This window comes from Pogoniulus pusillus, chromosome 12 (genome assembly GCF_015220805.1).
Source record: "Pogoniulus pusillus isolate bPogPus1 chromosome 12, bPogPus1.pri, whole genome shotgun sequence".
Lineage (NCBI taxonomy): Eukaryota > Metazoa > Chordata > Aves > Piciformes > Lybiidae > Pogoniulus > Pogoniulus pusillus.
In genome coordinates this window covers 19,889,416-19,907,085 of record NC_087275.1, presented here as the reverse complement: position 1 = coordinate 19,907,085, position 17,670 = coordinate 19,889,416, and the positions used below count along the sequence as shown (strand labels likewise).

At 38.4% G+C, this 17,670-nt stretch overlaps 1 protein-coding gene across 6 annotated transcripts in view; it reads left to right on the top strand.

Annotated features, from left to right (window-relative positions):
- Positions 1 to 17,670, top strand: part of DSCAM (DS cell adhesion molecule) — a 459,192-nt gene that overhangs the window by 70,797 nt on the left and 370,725 nt on the right. For all 6 annotated transcript variants that reach the window (XM_064152540.1, XM_064152541.1, XM_064152539.1 and 3 more), the window contains exons 2-3: positions 2,476 to 2,793; positions 5,607 to 5,753. In XM_064152540.1, the coding sequence (XP_064008610.1) occupies positions 2,476 to 2,793; positions 5,607 to 5,753 (465 nt within the window). The remainder of the gene's footprint in view (positions 1 to 2,475; positions 2,794 to 5,606; positions 5,754 to 17,670) is intronic.

Genomic DNA, 17,670 nt, shown 5'->3' with positions numbered 1-17,670 from the left:
GCTGTGCCAACTAGGAAGAATTTGTTTCTTGCAAGGGACTTTATTCTGTGCTAGTACCTGTCTCATCTATATGTAGGGACTTGTCACTTCCACTACTTGAAATTTCTTCTTTCTCCATCTCCAAGTGCCTTTTATCCTGATCTGTGACACCCATTTATCTAGCTGCCTCCTGCATGCCAAACATCTTTCCCTATTACTTTAGAAGGAGTCTTTATTCTTTGTAGTAGTTCCCAGAGCTGGTTCTGCTCTCTTTTGAGATAGTGTCTCTTGATGGTCAAAATGAGGATGTTGTTCAAAGCAGAATATCTTCCCATAAAGGACAAATAGTCTATCTGTTTTCTCCAAGCTACCAGAAGACTAAGTGGCAGACATAGACAAGCCACTTCATGACTTTGCTTTGAGACTCTGAGGTATTCTGCAGGGGAATAGCACCAGTCATGTGCAGATGAAGGATAGCCTTGAAATTTATTTCACTGATGACCTCTTTGGAGTGATGCACTATGGTCACCTTTTATACAAAATCTCCTCTTTACCAGTCTTTCTTTAAAAAATCACCTGGGAATCCACTGCAGTCAAGATACAGTGAAATATGCAACCTTCTGTGTTTGTGTCAAGCAAAACTGGAGAGTTTTTCACAAGTGGGCAGTATATGCAAATGTAAAGCAGAGTGGTGGAACTGCTAATGTCTGCTACCATTTATTGGGGAAAAAATCATGCCTTATGCTGATACACTCTCAGACAGAGAGCACTTAGTGCCATGGTCTAGTTGACTGGGTAGGGCTGGGTGATAGGTTGGAGTGGATGATCTTGGAGGTCTCTTCCAAGCTGGTTGATTCTATGATAAGGTGTATCAGACAGTTAGGAAGGCATTATGGATGAGATGCCAAGCTGTGTGGCACAGCTGACTTGCTGGAGGGCAGGGATGCCATCCAGAGGGACCTGGACAGGCTGGAGAGGTGGGCCCAGGCCAACCTCATGAAATTCAACAAGGCCAAGTGTAAGGTCCTGCAGCTGGGTCAGTGCAATGTCAGGCTCAGCTACAGGCTGGGTGGCAAATGGCTGGAGAGCAGCCCTGAGGAAAAGGACCTGGGGGATCTGGGTTGATGAAAAGCTCAACATAAGCTGGCAGTGTGCATGTGCAGCCCAGACAGCAACTGTGTCCTGGGATACATCAAGAGAAGTGTGGCCAGCAGGGTAAGGGAGGGGATTCTCTCTATTTAGTCTGCTCTTGTCAGACCCCACCTGGAGTACTGTGTGCAGTTCTGGAGCCCCCAACACAAGAGGGACATGGAACTGTTGGAGTGAGTCCAGAGGAGGGCCACAAAGATGATCAGAGGGCTGGAGCAGCTCTGCTATGAGGACAGGATATGAGAGTTGGGACTCTTCAGTCTAGAGAAAAGAAGGATTCAAGGAGACCTTATAATGGCCTTCCAGTATCTGAAAGGGGCCTCCAGGAAGGCTGGAGGGGCTATTTACAAAGTCTTGTAATGACAGGATGAGGAGCAATGGGTTTAAACTGGCCGAGGGGACATTTAGACTAGATGTTAGGAGGAAGTTCTTCACAGTGAGGGTGGTGAGATACTGAAATGGATTGCCCAGGGAGGCTGTGGATGCTTCAAGTGTTCAAGGCAAGGTTGGATGAGGCTTTGAGCAACCCACTTTAGTGGGAGGTGTCCCTGCCTACGGCAGGGGGTTGGAGCTAAATGATCCTTGAGGTCACTTCCAAACTAGACCATTCTATGATTCTATGCTGAAGAACTTTCAAGTCACTTGAAGCCTTTGAGCCCTTTGGGTAATAGCTGAATAACCTATAGCAGAAGTGTTCAGAAAAGTGAGGACTAATCTTGTGCACTAATTTTATTTTTAGTGTTACAAAATCTGTGGTTTATGGTTGGGAAGGAGACTGTAGTCACATAGATGAAAGAAACAAGATTGCCATGAGTGTGCTCTGCACCTAGATTAGAGGTCTCTGTTAGAAGTATTTTTGTTAAGTATAGGTATGTGACATTATTAAGGAATTGTAGGCATTTTTTTCATTGTTTGCTTGGTTCTTTTCATTACTTTATAAATAATTTTGCTATGGAAAACCTGAAAGTTTATCAATGCTAAGAGAAACTGCCTGTGTTCCAGGAAGAAATTTAGTTGCTAGATTGCTGTTTGATTTTTTTTTTTTTTCTGACCTTACCAAAAGTGCTGCATCAGAAAATGCCAAACTGATCCGATCTGCTTCAGTTTGTGCTACAAAGTATTTCCCATTTTAATTTTGGATGTAAGCCACTTACTGGGTTTAGTTTGGTGTTATTTTCTTCTAAAATGAGAGATTTTGTTAGAGCTTAAGTTAGGATTCAGATGTTTGAATTACTTTCCCTAGGCAATGTGTTTGATTGTATTGCAAGCAACAGTCAAATCATTTTGTGCTTAGCTTCAATTTCTTGGATTTTCAAGATCTGTTCTTTTTCTTTTTTTGTCTTGCAGTTTTCAGTGAAGATCTACACGCCAGTCTATATTTTGTCAATGCATCTCTGCAAGAGGTAGTGTTTGCTAGCACCACAGGGACATTGGTACCCTGTCCAGCAGCAGGGATCCCCCCTGTGACGCTCAGATGGTACCTAGCAACGGGCGAGGAGATCTACGATGTCCCAGGGATCCGCCACGTCCACCCCAATGGCACTCTCCAAATTTTCCCCTTCCCTCCTTCAAGCTTTAATAACTTAATCCATGATAACACTTACTATTGCACAGCTGAAAATCCTTCAGGGAAAATCAGAAGTCAGGATGTTCACATTAAGGCTGGTAAGTACAGGGGTTTTTTATTGGGTTCAAAGAGGCTGGAGGAGGGAGGAAATGAGTGTTTGAGACAATGAGTAGCAGCAGCTGTCAGTCAGAGTAGATGAACCTCTGAACATTTCATAATATAAAGTAAAACAGTGGATTTTCCCCCCTTCTTCCTGATTTAGTTAGTTTTGGTGGCAAAAAGTTAGTTTTCCAAAGACCAGTCAGTTGAGCTTCTGCACAAACATAAGAAGAAAGAAACTGATAATTAAATCATTAATCATTCTTACTCATTAAAGAGCTGTGAGAGAAAAAGATGCAGTTTTTGGCCTTTGTGTAGGGGCTGGAAGGAAAGAGTGTTTGCCTAATCACATCCCTTCTCATTTACTTGTGTTCAGTTCTGTGTTTTGGGAGAGAAACTTGTGTCCTGTGTAATGATTCAGCAACTGAGGCAGTGCTTTCTGTTTCTGGGTCAGCCAGTGGAGAATTACAGCAGGATCAAAATCAAGCCTTTTGTTATACCACACAAGGACATGATTGCATGGTTTCTGAAGGTTTTGTCTACCCACTTCAGTCAATTAAAATGTTCAGATAAACAAACAAACAAAAGCTGGACTGGGAGCTGACTCTTCACTAACGCAAATCCTTGAATCCTTTTTGTTGTTGTTGTACTACTCTTAGATGAGAAATATCTTTCCCGTGGAGAAGTGCCTTCACAGGAGTTATGTAGGGAAAGCTGAACGGGCAGCACTTAGATTTAATCTGTGAGTCTTTTAAGAGAGAAGAACGTACTCTCAACCACAAATTAATATTCTGTGCTCTGTAGTTTACAGAAAATTATAGAGTAGGAATGAAAAACTGGTTTCTGTGAAATTTAGGTGTCTTATTAAAATTCTTGTCTAGAAAAGTGGGTTCTCTTGCACAAAAGTGACTAGTTGAAGTAAATTCATGTGGTATGTATGTGTGGAGTTTCTATCATGGCTTGTGCTTCTTCTGAAAATGTTTAGTTGTCCACAGCTCAGAAAAAGTCTGAAAAACAAAGATCCATAACTCACCATCTTTCTTTGGAACTTGGTTCTGATTTTTGCACTTTCAGTTTTGCTTTGGTGGGTGGACAACTTGTCTGGCAGAATTATATTTAGAGAGAACACAGTATTGTGGTTTTGTTCTGTGTGGATTTATTAGCTTATCTCAATTCTGAGCATCTGTTGGGAAGTGTTTTTTTCAGTATTAACTTCCAAGTTTTCTATTTTGTAGATGAAGTATTGTGGTGATGAAGACGAGACTAAAACTTGCAGTGTTGCTAAGGCTCTGAATCGGAATCCATTTACTTGTAAAAGCATAGGATATTACTGACAGCATGCAGCTGTCTGTTGCTCAGTATTGACCCATTTATCCATGGGACCCCAAAATAAGTCATAAAATTGTTTCAGTTGAAAAAGATCTTTAAGAACATTGAGTCCAACCGTTGTTGAACTCTACCAAGTCTAGAGCTAAAACATGTCCCTTTATACCACATTTACACATCTTTTGAACACCTTCGTGGGATACTTCTGTAATTTCTGCAAAGGTTTTACTGACTAGAATCAATGTGGTTAAATACAATTGGTAAAGCTCAGTGTATGTTTGTGGGCAAGATGCAGAGGCAAGAAATATCACTGTAATTTGGTGGATCAGCATTGCTGACTTGGTGACAATTCTGCACTGGGGTTGCTCTTCCCAGTAACTTCTCCCAGTCTTATACATGCCTCACACGCATGCATTGTTTCCCAGTGTGTTCATCTTTAGTTTCACTGAAATGGTTTTTCACTTTGAGATATGTAACTTTGTTTGATATCTCAAGATATATAACTAGTTTGACTATGGTAAATGTTTTATTTTCCTTTTTACCTTACAGTCCTGTGAAGAGATTATGTTGCTGCTTGTCCTTCCTGTCTTACTCATTTCATTCCTGTAGTAAATGTGTATTTCTTCTCTGCTTTACCATCTTCTGCATTAATTGTTGCTCACAGGATTTTTCACTCTTCCTTGGATTGTTTCAGTGTAAGGATTTCTCTCCATTCTGTTCTTCTACCCAATGCAGATACATCTTATCCCAGCAGTATTAATTTGGTATGAAGGATTTCTCCAGCTGTTCTTTTTTGGTTTTGTTTGTTAAATTGATTCTTCTGGATGCAGACAAACCATATCCTGCTTCTAAGTGTCTCTCCTGTTTTGTTCTAATACAACTCTGAATTATCTTCTCTGATTTCTTACCGTTAATCTCTTTCTTTCACTGCTGGTCAGTTGAACGTAGCTCTTGTGATGATGTCCTACTGTAATTTCTCTGTGTCTCTGAGAAACACAGCCCTTTCTCTGGCTGTTATCTCCATCAGTTTTCTCTTCTGGCTCTCAGTTCTTCAGAACCCTGAATGACAGTGACCTTCTACCATCTGAATGTCTAACTCGAATGCAGTACTTATACGTATTTTATACCCTTTGAAACAATTTGTGATGGGAAATATGGCATGAGAAACTAGACAAGTAACAGAAAACACAGCACCATTTACCCATATAAGTGTACAGTTCTTATCAAAGTCTTTCTCCTTGTCCCCAGCATTAGGTAGGGGAGGCACACAGGAACACAGTGAAATGCAGATTTTGAGGAAATGAAAAGATGAAAAAATGTTTTTCTGCTAATTTGCTATTAACCTCACGGAGCTGTTCCATTTACTGACACAAAAGAATTCACATCCTGCCTAAGCTGCTGGGGGGAAATTTGCAAAGCTAAACGAGGGAGAGGGTAGGATGTGTGATTAAGACTTGTTTAACAAATCCTCCTGCTCTCTTTCCAGTTTTACGGGAACCCTATACAGTCCGTGTGGAGGACCAGAAAGCCATGAGAGGCAATGTAGCAGTGTTCAAGTGCATTATCCCCTCCTCCGTGGAGGCATACATCTCTGTTGTCTCATGGGAGAAAGACACAGTCTCGCTTGTCTCAGGTAGGCTGCTACGGCTTTCTTTGTCAATTGGCAATAGCAGACATGGTTCCTGGTTTTTGCCCCACAATGCCTGATGTTTGCTTTGAGCCAATTACAACTGAATGGTATGTCATCCTTCTAGTAATGTGCTTCACATTAGCATTGCTCTATCCCTGTGACTGTGTGTGACATGAAGGTTTTAGACAGCCCTGCTTTTTCTAGCACGCTTGAGGGGAAAATACATATTTTTTTGTTTTATACCAGACATAAAACCAGCTTCCTGGTGCTGTGGCAGTGGGTTCACATTTTAACTTTGACAAGGAGCTCCTGTGTGCCAAAGAAATTTGAGTCTCATAAAGCATGTGTTGGTTATAATTGGTTTTCAGTAGTAATGTTAATCAAGGATTAGAAGAAATCCTGAATCTAAATTTCTTTGGTTATATTTAAATGAGGTATGTAATCAATATTTATACTTGCAAAATATTTTAATCCAAATATCTTCAGAGATAAATGTCTTTACTGTGTTCTTAAGTCCCCAGTGTTATCTGTAAACTGGTGAATATATTGTTTCACTTCAGTCAGTTCTAAAGCACTTATATGCATTTACTGCCAAAGTGAGGAACTGTGTGGCATTGTTCAGCAAGTACAGACAATTCAGGCAAAGAATTTGTGCTTTAAAGCACGAACATTGTAAGAACTTCATGGAAGAAAGCATATGTGGGGAAAATACTTTCAGGATAGTACGTAACTAAATTATATATATTACATAGAGCACTGCTGCTGTTACATATACAAATGATTTTTGTGTGAAGACATTTAAAACTTATTGTTCCAGGGTAATGCAGTATGGAAAATACTAGTTTAAGTTAAATGTTGATGCAAAGTATACTTGAAAATGTGTTTGTGTTTACAATGTGTGGAAATGTTTGGGGTTTTTTTACTTCTCAGTATATTAATAGTCTTTCCTTTCTGACAAACATGGCATTGATGGAAATATCTGGACTTCTATATGATTCATATTATGTGTTTTATTTCCCTGTGTTTTACTGATTACTTACATAAGGTTCTTCTAGATGGTGGTTGGTTGATGGGTTTTCCTGTTTGGGTGGGGTTATTTTCTGTTTGGTTGGTTTTTTTAATGCATTTCAAATAGCTTTCTAAGGATTTGGTAGATGTTTACGTATCATGTGATTGATGATCAGTCATCCTACACTACTTGTACATTGCTTAAGCTTGGTAAATTCACTTACTGTTTATAGATTATGATATGGCATCTTATTTTGTCATTGAGCAACTGAAGCTGAGTGTGTTCCCATGAAGAGATCTAGAAAATTTGAATTGTAGGGAAATGTAAGAAATTGTGCATATTTTCTCTCTCAGTGTAGATTATATCCTTTCAATCTATTTTTTTTTTTTCACTTAAGCATTAGTAACTATCACCTGTGTGATATTATTGACTCAATCCTGTCCAGGAATTATGAGTAGAGCACATAAGTACCTGTAACCTCATCTTAAGGGAAGAAAGTGTGGCATTTTCACAGACCATTATGAGTGCTGTATAAGGCTAATTTCATTCTGGTTAGTCTACACTGATTTTAATCTCCAAATTGTAGGTGATAGAAATGCCTAAAAGTACTTAGCTATATAGACCTAAATTAAACTTCTCTTTCTTTTTTTCCCCCTTAATGCAACTTCCAACTGTTGCATGCAATCATTTCAAATCTATTACACATTTCTACATTTAAAACTCAGTTTCTGATGTCTCACAATCCCTTAATTTGACAGAAATCTAACATGAAATGAAATACAATTTGTGAAAATTGATGCAGTTTATCATATTGGATCACATGAAAGGGAAGATTTAGTTTAAGAGGTGAAATCACAGGTTACATTACAGGCCAATACTGTTGGCCATGCAAGAGCGAAAGCCAGACAGGAAAACATTGCTCCAGTTCAACCACAATGATTGCAAGATTTGTTTTTTCACTATTTATAGTCTCTAATGGAAGCTAAATAGTGAGATCATTTAAGAAGTAGAACTCACATGTCTTTCATAAAACAGTTGCCTCCAGTTTTACCCATACTCAATTTTGCAGTAATCTGACCACAAACTCAAACAGTAGATATTGATCAAGTTTGTCTTCTTAAAACACCAGTGCTGATGAATAAGATGCAAGACATAACGTGACTATTGAGCTGTTTTCCACTAATGATCAGTATTCTGAGGAAATCATAGAATGGTTTGGGTTGGAAGAGACCTTTAAAGGTCATCTAGTCCAACCCCCATACAGTGGGCAGGGACATCTTCAACTAGGCATTGGGGGGCAAAGTCCTGTCTAACCCGACCTGGAATGTTTCCAGATATAAGAAATACATAGACTTGCTTACACAACCGTGGATATCAAGTTTTTGTGTTCTGTATGCCAGGGCAGATTCATTGGTATGTTCTTTAACTATTTAATATTGGGAAACATCAAGTTCTGATTTGTTTTGTTCTTCTTTCTTAATACAACTGATTTACTGATTACTCATTAATGTCAGCAAAAATGAACCATCTCGAGGGGAAACCTCTGATGTGAGCAAGAATATATCAAGAAATACATTCACAGAGTGATGGTTTAAGGTGGGCAAGACTTTTGTGTGATAGTGTTTATTTGGAAGGAAAGAAAAAGAAAAGAGACAAAGGAAGGAGGAGAGTGAGAGGGAAAAAAAAGACGAGAAGAACATTTCACTGAGTTGATATGCTTCAAGTAGTAAACACAAGTCACACTGGAAGTTTTACACCTTACAGAAGGGGATGAGAGACCCTTTGACAGGAATCAGGGCAGCCTTTCAGTGGGCAGCTCCATATGCAAGTGGTCCAACAGAGAAGACTTTTTTTTTTTTCCTGATTGTTGTTTCTGAAAGGCTTAAATTTCAACACAGTACTTCCCACTACAACTCAGAGTAAATATTTCATATAGTTGTCTGTAGTCCCATTCTGACTGCTAGGCTACAGAGATCTGTGGATAAACCAGAATATATTATTCCAGTTGTTGCTTGCTGTTATAGCTTTTAGTTCTCTTTTGATGTGCATTCAATGCTTAAAGAAAAAAAAAAGCAGAGGTTTTACTTTTATAATGTTAAAAAAACCCAAACAAACCACCAAAAATAACCAAACAAAACAAAACCAAAATCAACCAACTAAACTACCCTCCCCAAAACCTGAACAAATGAAGAACAGAGTTCTTTAGAAAGTGTGTGTAAGATCTGTGTATCCCTTGATTAAGATGAGGTGTTTGGTTTTTGGTTTTTTTTTGACCTTGCAAACAGTGTATTATCCTGCACATCCTTTTCTGTGTGTTTAGTTCTCAGAGAACACAGTGATGTCCATAGTAATCAAAGTGCATGATAAATATGGCTGGGCAAAAATATCTTTTGTTTCTTGGCTGCAACTTTATGTTGTGCCTCCAGGTTATTGTAAAGTAATTGGGAGCTGAAACATATTAAGATGTATTGCTAGAGTGTTTCCAAGGAGTGTTCAGATAGGTCAGATTCCTTGTTCAGTAAAGGGAAAGGTGCCAGAAATACTGAATTCTATGTGGTTTCCATGTTCAAGGACAGCTGTGGACTGAAGAGGTGTGCATGTGCTTGCCTGCCTGTCAGGAGCAACTGAATAATTGGTGTTTTGTCTTTCAAAGTGACAGCAAATTTGAGGCCAAAAAGCTTTTTCATGGCATCCTCTAGGGACAAGGTAGTGGGGTAAACTATTTTTAAAGCAAGACAAAGGCAATTATTTGGATGGATCTGTTCCAGGGGAAAGTACAACACCCCAGCTCTCAATATCAAGTAAGCAGAAATCTTTTCATACTGGAAAGACAGTTTTAAATAATAATTGTTAGATGATATAATCATCCATTTCCACTGGATACAGCTGTGTTGCAAAACTCTCATGATAGAAAAGGGCATCATCTAACCTCTGCAGTTTTTAGTCTGCTACAAGTGAATTAAATCTTATTTGCTCATCTGTGTCTTCTAGTAAAAGCAATCAAACTTTCCAGTGTTCTGCCTAACAATCTCCAAGATATTAGCGAAATAGAAGGACCAATGATAACTCGGAGAAGTCTTAAATTGCTCTCATAGGTTACTGCTGTATGAAGCTCTACAGCTGTATTTTCAGGGTCTTTTTTGTGAAGATCCTTTTTTCTGAAGAACACTGTCAGTTGGCTTGAAACTGAGTCTGAAATACATTTGAATTGTAAGCACTGATGTGCAGTTCTTTTGTTCGAGTAAGCAGCTCTTACACATTTTTATTAGAAAACACTAAACATAAATGCTTAAATAATCCTAGAATATTGTGAGACTGATGGCTGCATTGGCTTGCCAAAAGGTTATTTCTTTTCCTCTTTGCTGCCCTCCCTCATAAACCTTTCCCAATGAAAGGGACTTTTGGAATCAGCTTTGTTTTATCTTTTAGCCATTAGAAACAGCCTTTGCCCTGCAGGACCAAAGAGTGCATCAAAGTATGCCTTTGTAACAATAGGCATGCAGTTAAGAAACAAGAGTACAGAAAAGTGACAGAGTATGCAGATTGTGCTTCTGCTGCTGTTGAGCAATTTCAAGGCAAACAGGAAAGCAGAGTTTGGTTTGTGTTATTTCTTCTTCACACACAGAACAGTGAAGCTGCACTAGAAGGGAAGGTAAAGACAACATAACTGCCAATTCTGCTCTGCTTAGGTGAAGAAAAAAGCAGAATCCATTTATGTATTAATTAGCTCCAGAGAGAGCAAAGAATAGGTGTAGTTAAAGGGGAAGGAGTACAGAAAGAGATTATTAAAAATAAAGGTCAATGCAGTCAGTAAAGAGACGGGGAAGAGGAGAATGGAGAGAAGATAGAAACAAAGAGAGGCTGAAGAATTAAATTGGGTCTGTCACTACATACTATACTATATTATACTTCTGTTACAAATGCTTCCCATCCTGAAAGCTATGAGGGATTTCAAGGTTTTCCACATATCTGAATAGCTTAGTGCCAAGAGCAGGATCATGAATAGGTTCATGCCCTAACCTTTATGAATTCCATTTTTATGTTTAATGACACACCATGCAAGAGTCTGACAGATGCATACATAGAGTACGACTGCTTAAAAAAAAGGTAGAAAAGGAGAGAGATGGATAACAACATCTGTGCACTATGGCATATCTAAATCCACACTGAAAGAACAGCAGCTTTGAGGGAAAGGTGTGTAAGCATGAACAGAGCATGATTCCCTGAAGGACTGTGATTGACATGTAGATGACAGCTGATAGCCTTCCAGCAAGCATACATTCAGCCAGAAATTAGACACACTGGACTACAGCTTGAAAAGTGTCACCAATGTACAATGACCTACATTTGATGTAATGAATTGCATTATTTATTTACACACAGTTAGTTCCTCAACTCTTGTCTTCAGAAGGCTCAGGGGCTCTTGGATCTCTTTCTGCACAAAGGGCTTTCTTGAACTGCTGTGGTTGGCAGTAAGCAGGCAGTGTTTTCCAGTAGTTATCACATGGTGGCATCTAAAATACAGCCCTGAACTTTTTGTTTGGGGGAGGGGTGGGGATTCGAAATTACAGCAATAGGTCAGTTTACACAGAGTGGTCATTGTTTTTTTTTCAGCCATGGAGTGCATACATAGTAGAAAAATACCAATAATCTCTCTCTTTATAGAGAGTCATCTTGTGTGCAAAACTCTGCTTGTAGAGCTAGATTACTGCTGATGATCACAGGGATTAAGTCCAGACATTTGATTGAGACTCTGTCTACACTTAGGCCACTGAATCCTGTGGATGCAAGATTTTTTCAGGTTCCAGGTGGAGTGGGATGAAGAGTAAATTTTTATGATTAAATATTAGCAAGGCTTAAAAAAAAAGGCTGAATGTAAATTGCATTCTATCAGAAATATGTCAGTGAGATTTAGTTCTGCTATGACAGTTGTGATAGCATGTAGAAAGTAAAGCAGTCAGACTACATCCACTGAGCTTCCTTGACTCTCTGGAAAGGTAATGAGTGGTGTTCAGCAATGCTCAGGTGCTCAGGTCACATTATAGGTTTGCTGTTACAGTAATGTGTTTTCTAAGCTTTTTGAAGACATGTAAAGTGCACTTGCCCATCTCTGAAGACAGTATATTCCTTCCTCACTTTCAACAAGGTTATTTTCCTAAGGGACCTCAGAAAAAGTAATTTACTACATTATTTAAGAAATGTCTAGTTATCTGCATTTTTCCTGAGAGCAGTGTTCTTTTAAGAGGAAAGGCTCTTGTGAAACTAGAGTGGAGATGGTAAAAGCTTGGCACTTCTTCCTTGTGCAGATATTTTCACACTCTCTGTTGGCTCATTGTAAACTAGAATTATAATTGCTCTAGTAGAGCAACATCCTTAACTGTTCATTGGACAGCCTTTCCTCTTGGCTACTCTGTATCTCAAGCTCTGCTCTGGAATATTTTGATGTGGAGAATCAGTATAAAAAGATGCCTGTGGGATCAGTGGATGCAAGGATTTTCACATCTTTGCAACATTCAGTTACTTGAAGGGATGAAGATATAAAGTATCAGATCCACAAGTCAAAGAATCGCATTTTGATAGCACGAAGTGAGTGATGTGGTTGTAGGCAAAGGAGTGATTTCTGATCATTTCACCAGCATGGGGAAGCATGTATGTGAAATGGAAGTGTTAATATCAGAGAGACTGCTGAGGGAACTTGGTGGTTTTCCTCAATGTGATTCCAAGTTTTGGCTACTCTTAAGTGTGTAGAACATCGATGTTTGTGAGAGATGGGGGAGAAAATTGTTATCCGAGTGAGGTTCCTTGATGCTTAAAGTGTAAAAAGCCAAACTTTATTCTCTCTCACTGCATCCAGTAATTTTAATACTAATTGGGTTCACAAATAGTATTTTTGATGTTTCAGTAATGAAACGTGCCCAGGAGACAAGAGTATAGGATTTTTTTTTCACTCTCTATTGCTGCTTTGCTTTGGCTAGCTCCATTTCCATCAATTCAAGGAATCCTATCTCTATTAACTTCAAAATCAAACCACATACTCCCCCTGCTTCTTTCCTTCAGTCCTTCATTCTTTTTTTTCCTTTTCTTACAAAATGTAAAGCACATTAAAAACATGACTGAATTCAGGCCTCTTTCAGAATTGCTTCTGCTCTTGTGAGTTAGAAAGGGAGTTTCTACTTCTTTCTGTATTGAGACTTCATGTATTTGGCTTTTTTTTTTTTTTTTAATATGTATGCCTTTCTATTTCCCTCTCTGTATCCATTAGTATATGTATGCAGAAGCATATATATATATATATATATATATATATATATATATATATATATATATATGAGCACCTATCCTGTCTCTCTATAGACTGAGTGTCTGCTGGGCTATGGATAAAATTATCCATTCTGATGCCTTAACTGCTTGCTTTGACCACCTTGTTAGTAATGTTGCCAGTCATGGAGAGGTTTCTTTTGGTGTGGTTGAATTCAGTGTCACAGCCTTTCGCTGGAAATATCAGTGCCACATGCTTTTCTTTCTGGATGCGCTTGAAATTTCTTTCATTTTCCTGGGCTGAAGCATATTTCATCATCTTGCAAGCTCTTCTTAGACCCCTCAGTTCCTGTGATATTAATTCTCTCTGGTGTTTGTAAAACTTTCAAATGAATATGACCTGCATTTTAATTAACTTCATGTTTACCAGGTTTTTATTAAAGGTGAAATAAGAGCAAACTCACTGCTAACCTTCACAAGTGGTCTCTCGACATTTTCCTTTTTGACTTTGCTCTTTGTTTGCAATATTTCGGGTAGGTTTTGGCTCATATTTGTTTGGTTTTTTTTAAGTTGACTATGTGAAGCAATATTTTTATTGATTTGGTTTGATATGCAGGATTTTGGGGGTGTTTGATTTGTAGACAGAAAGTCTCAGTGCTATCTCAAGAGGCTAGGAGCAGACACATAATTGAGTGAGTCAAAATACTGCTTTTAGGTCTAATTTTGCTTTTGAAAATAAATATGCTTTGTTGGTGGCTTGTGATTTCATAACCTTCCTGAATGACAGCAAATAAGTAGATGACCACTTCAAGCACTGTATGCCTGAGGTTTCCCATCAAAATTCTAACCTGAGCAAATGGCCGATGAACTCTGACAATTTTGAGAGGACAGAACTGGTGCATGAGATTGAGTTGAATGGGTGCATGTGTTACCACTTAGAGCGCTCCTGCACATACATCTACAGACAACGTCTGGAAGAAATAGTATTTTCCAGTGTCATCTGTGGTACCAGGGAACTAATTTCAACTACAACATCATTGTGGAGTATAACTCTATTAAGTAGAAATACTCACAGGTTTTTAGGATTGTAGATGACCACACAGCTGCTTATTTTAGTTTGTCTTCCCTGTTGAAAGTCCAATTTTAATTGAAAGGCTCATTAGAAGAATAGCTCATTAGAAGGAACTGGAAGTACCTATCTGGTAGTTTTATATTGTACCTCTCTTACTTCACCTGGGTTGCTAAACTGCAAAGACATATTTTAATTGCATATATGTTTTCTTTTTGGAAGAAGGTTACAACGAAGGCCAGGTGATCTTTTAGTTAGAGTTATGTTAACTACTAAAGCCTGTGATATGGGTACAAGCTTGAGCTCTGTAACTACACAGGAGTGACATTGTTCAGCTGCAGAAAGGTGGTAGAACAAAGGCTAAACATCTTTTTGGCAAGCTATTACTGTACCACAATGTCTTTGGCTTTGCTAGAAAACTTAATGCTGTACTCTCACTCATAGAAGTGAGAGTACAGGAAAAGGAAGACCGAACAATTTAGATGTGCTCTCCCACCATCAAAATTGCATTAGAATTGCAGATAATTTTTGCAACAAATGTAGTCTACCACTTTGGTAGTTCATTTGTTTGATTTGAAATAAGCTCTGCATATTTTACCATGCACTCAAACACTGTTGGCGTTGAATGAATTGAAATGTTTACCGCAGGCCATGGAGACTGACATGATGCCATGCTTTCAACTGAAGGCAGAGTGTGATCCACACAGACCTGTCAGCAAAAGCAGGTCATCAGGATTGAGCAAGAAAAAAATAAATCAATAAATCTTTGAATTAATCATGCAGCTGTCAGAGGGAATTATGGGTGTATGAAGTGAAGGATGTAGGTATATATCTATGGAAGCTTATTTTTTCCTATCTCATTGTGTCCTTTTCTACACTTTAAGCTTTTTTCCTCTACCACCATTTGAATAGCTATGTTTATTCCCATACTCACCAATAATTTTAGAATAACTAATTCAGCATGGATGACAACAATCCCTCTTACTCTTCTATCTCTGCACTGCCACTTTTCTCGCTGACTGTTGTGCGCACTCAACGTGAATTAATACAAGAATTTCACCTCCACATAGAACTAAGATTGCACATCTTGTGCAGTGAATTGAACCAAAAGCAACTGCTGCTTCGGTGAACAGAGGAGTTAAAAATTCATGCTGGTGCTGCTGATGTCTCAGGTGAGTGGCTGTCCTTGTTGAGCCACTCTGCAGCAGCAAAGCTGGAGATGAGCCCTGAGTCACAAAGGGTTAAACCCACCCCAACCCAGACCATATCCTCTTCCCTGTGTGTGCCTCCCACCTCTGACTTGCAGGCAAATGTGGTCAATAAACCACCACCAAGAAGCAGTGTTTCACACCCTGCTCTCCAAAGCTGGGCAGCAATTGGATGCAGCCCTGGAGAACTAAAAAGGGGGATTTAATTTGACTCTAGGGACATGCTTGAGTGAACTCTGAGAAATTATCAATTAAGAGATGCATCCAATGTATAATTTTGTTTTCAGTTCTCCTTCTCAGAAGGATTTATTCCTCATCACAGCACCATGGAGTTACGTTCTGTACAACTCCCCCTATGGAGTTACAGTCTGTACAACTCTCCCATGCAAAACTCTAGTGTTTTACTGCTGCCTGTCATCTGAGCCTGGTATCGAGGAATGAAGGCAAAATCAATGCTCCAACATCTTTAAAGCTTTATATACTCTGAGGATGAAGCACGAGTCCCTCTTCTGTGCCCAGCTTAACTCTCCATCTGTGGAGCTTGGTCATGCAGTATGGCAGAGATGTCTCCTTGGCTCTCTGCCCGAGGATCAAGTCTGGCTTTCTTCCACTTGGTGAACAGCCCAGTGCTGGATGTTCACTTTCACTGCAAATTCAAATTAATTTTCCTCTTTTATCCATGGCTTTCTTTACAAATAGACAGTGATATTCATAATATCTCTGAGAACAATTAACCTGCTACTTGTGGAAGGTCAGGGCAAGCTCAGTTTGGGGATTATGTGTTCCAGCAAGGAAAACAGAGCTGACATACAGCACTCTTGTTTTTCAACTGCGTGGCTAGGCAATTTTTGTTCTAAATATTTCACCCCCTCTTCTCCATTAAAAGAGAGGACCAAATTTCTGACACACTGAGAAAATAGATTTGGGTTCAGCTGTGAACAGATTTTTAAAAATTTTTGAACTAACAAAGAGACAAATAGTCCAAAATTCGCTGTAGACAGAATTTTTTTTGCTGTCCTCTCTTTGTAAAAGGTTTCTGCCCAGCTGTGTTTAGCTAAATACTATTGTTTAGTAAACTCTTATTGAATTCTTTAAAGATATAACCAATACAAAGGTAAAATCTTTTTTTTTTCTTTTGATATTTTTCTGGAAACTGACCTTTTCCAAACAATGCCTCAGTGATAATGATGAAAAAGAAATTAATTAATTCAGTTTCTTAGATTTACATTTGGTTTGTGCATGTTAAGAATGTTTTGCTGTACTGAGGGCTCCCTCTGTATGCTCCATTCCTTCTTCCTATTTAAAACTCTTCATTTTTTTCCCCACACAACACTGTTAAGAAAGGCACTTAAAAAAAACCCTGAAAGATGAAAAAGACAAAAAAGATATCAGCTGAAATGCTAAGAATTGCTATGTGGAAATATACAACTATGCTGCAAGTAAAATTGATCCCTTAAGTGTACAAAATATGCTGCAGATTAAAACCATAACTGTGTGAATAGAATATATACAAAGAAATAGTTACTATAATCAGTGTTCTGTATGCAAAAAACTTGTATAAAATAGATTGTCAATATGAAATTTCGTGAGAGTGCAGGAGTCTCAACAAACATAACAGTTTTTACACATATGCATAATGTAATTGAAAATGTTTTGAGATGATAATGTTTTTGCAATTCACATTGAATTATAGTAAAATATGGAAACAGTCACTGATGTGAGGGGAGAGGCTAGGAGAAAAAAAAACCCACAGGAAAAAAACAAATGCTGGCATTGTATTGGATTTAAATATGGAAATCTTCTGGAAGGATCCAGAGAAATAAGGCATTTAATCATCTACAGAATCCTTTTTGTACATCTTAATTTTTTTTTAATGCATAAATATACTGAGTATTTTAATTCATAAATGTACTGAATATCTTCAAATCTTTTTGAGCTGACAACCAGTAAGACAGGGATTTTCTTGGAAAAATTCAGTTAGAATAAGAGAAGCAAAACTGATCTTCTATTCAGAGTGGATGTTTGTGACTTGCTGAAAAGCATTTTCAGGACCAGGAAACCAAAAGCACAACTATAATAAGAAGCAATAGAATAATGCTTGTTTTGTTACAGCATCCATTCACCACTTCCACTGAAAGAGCAAAATCAAGAAAACCCCTCTAAATGTCAGTGGCCCAACAACAATTTGTGAGATGTTATGTGTCTTCAAAAGGGATTTAAGAAAAAGAAATTACTGACTAGACTTTGCTTTCTTTTTTATTTAGTGCATCTTCTCCTTTCTTGCCTGAGCTCTATTTATTGATGGTAATCATTGCATGACTATCAATGGTTATTCATTGTACATTCTGGAGCTGAACTATTTAAGTGGTGAAGAAT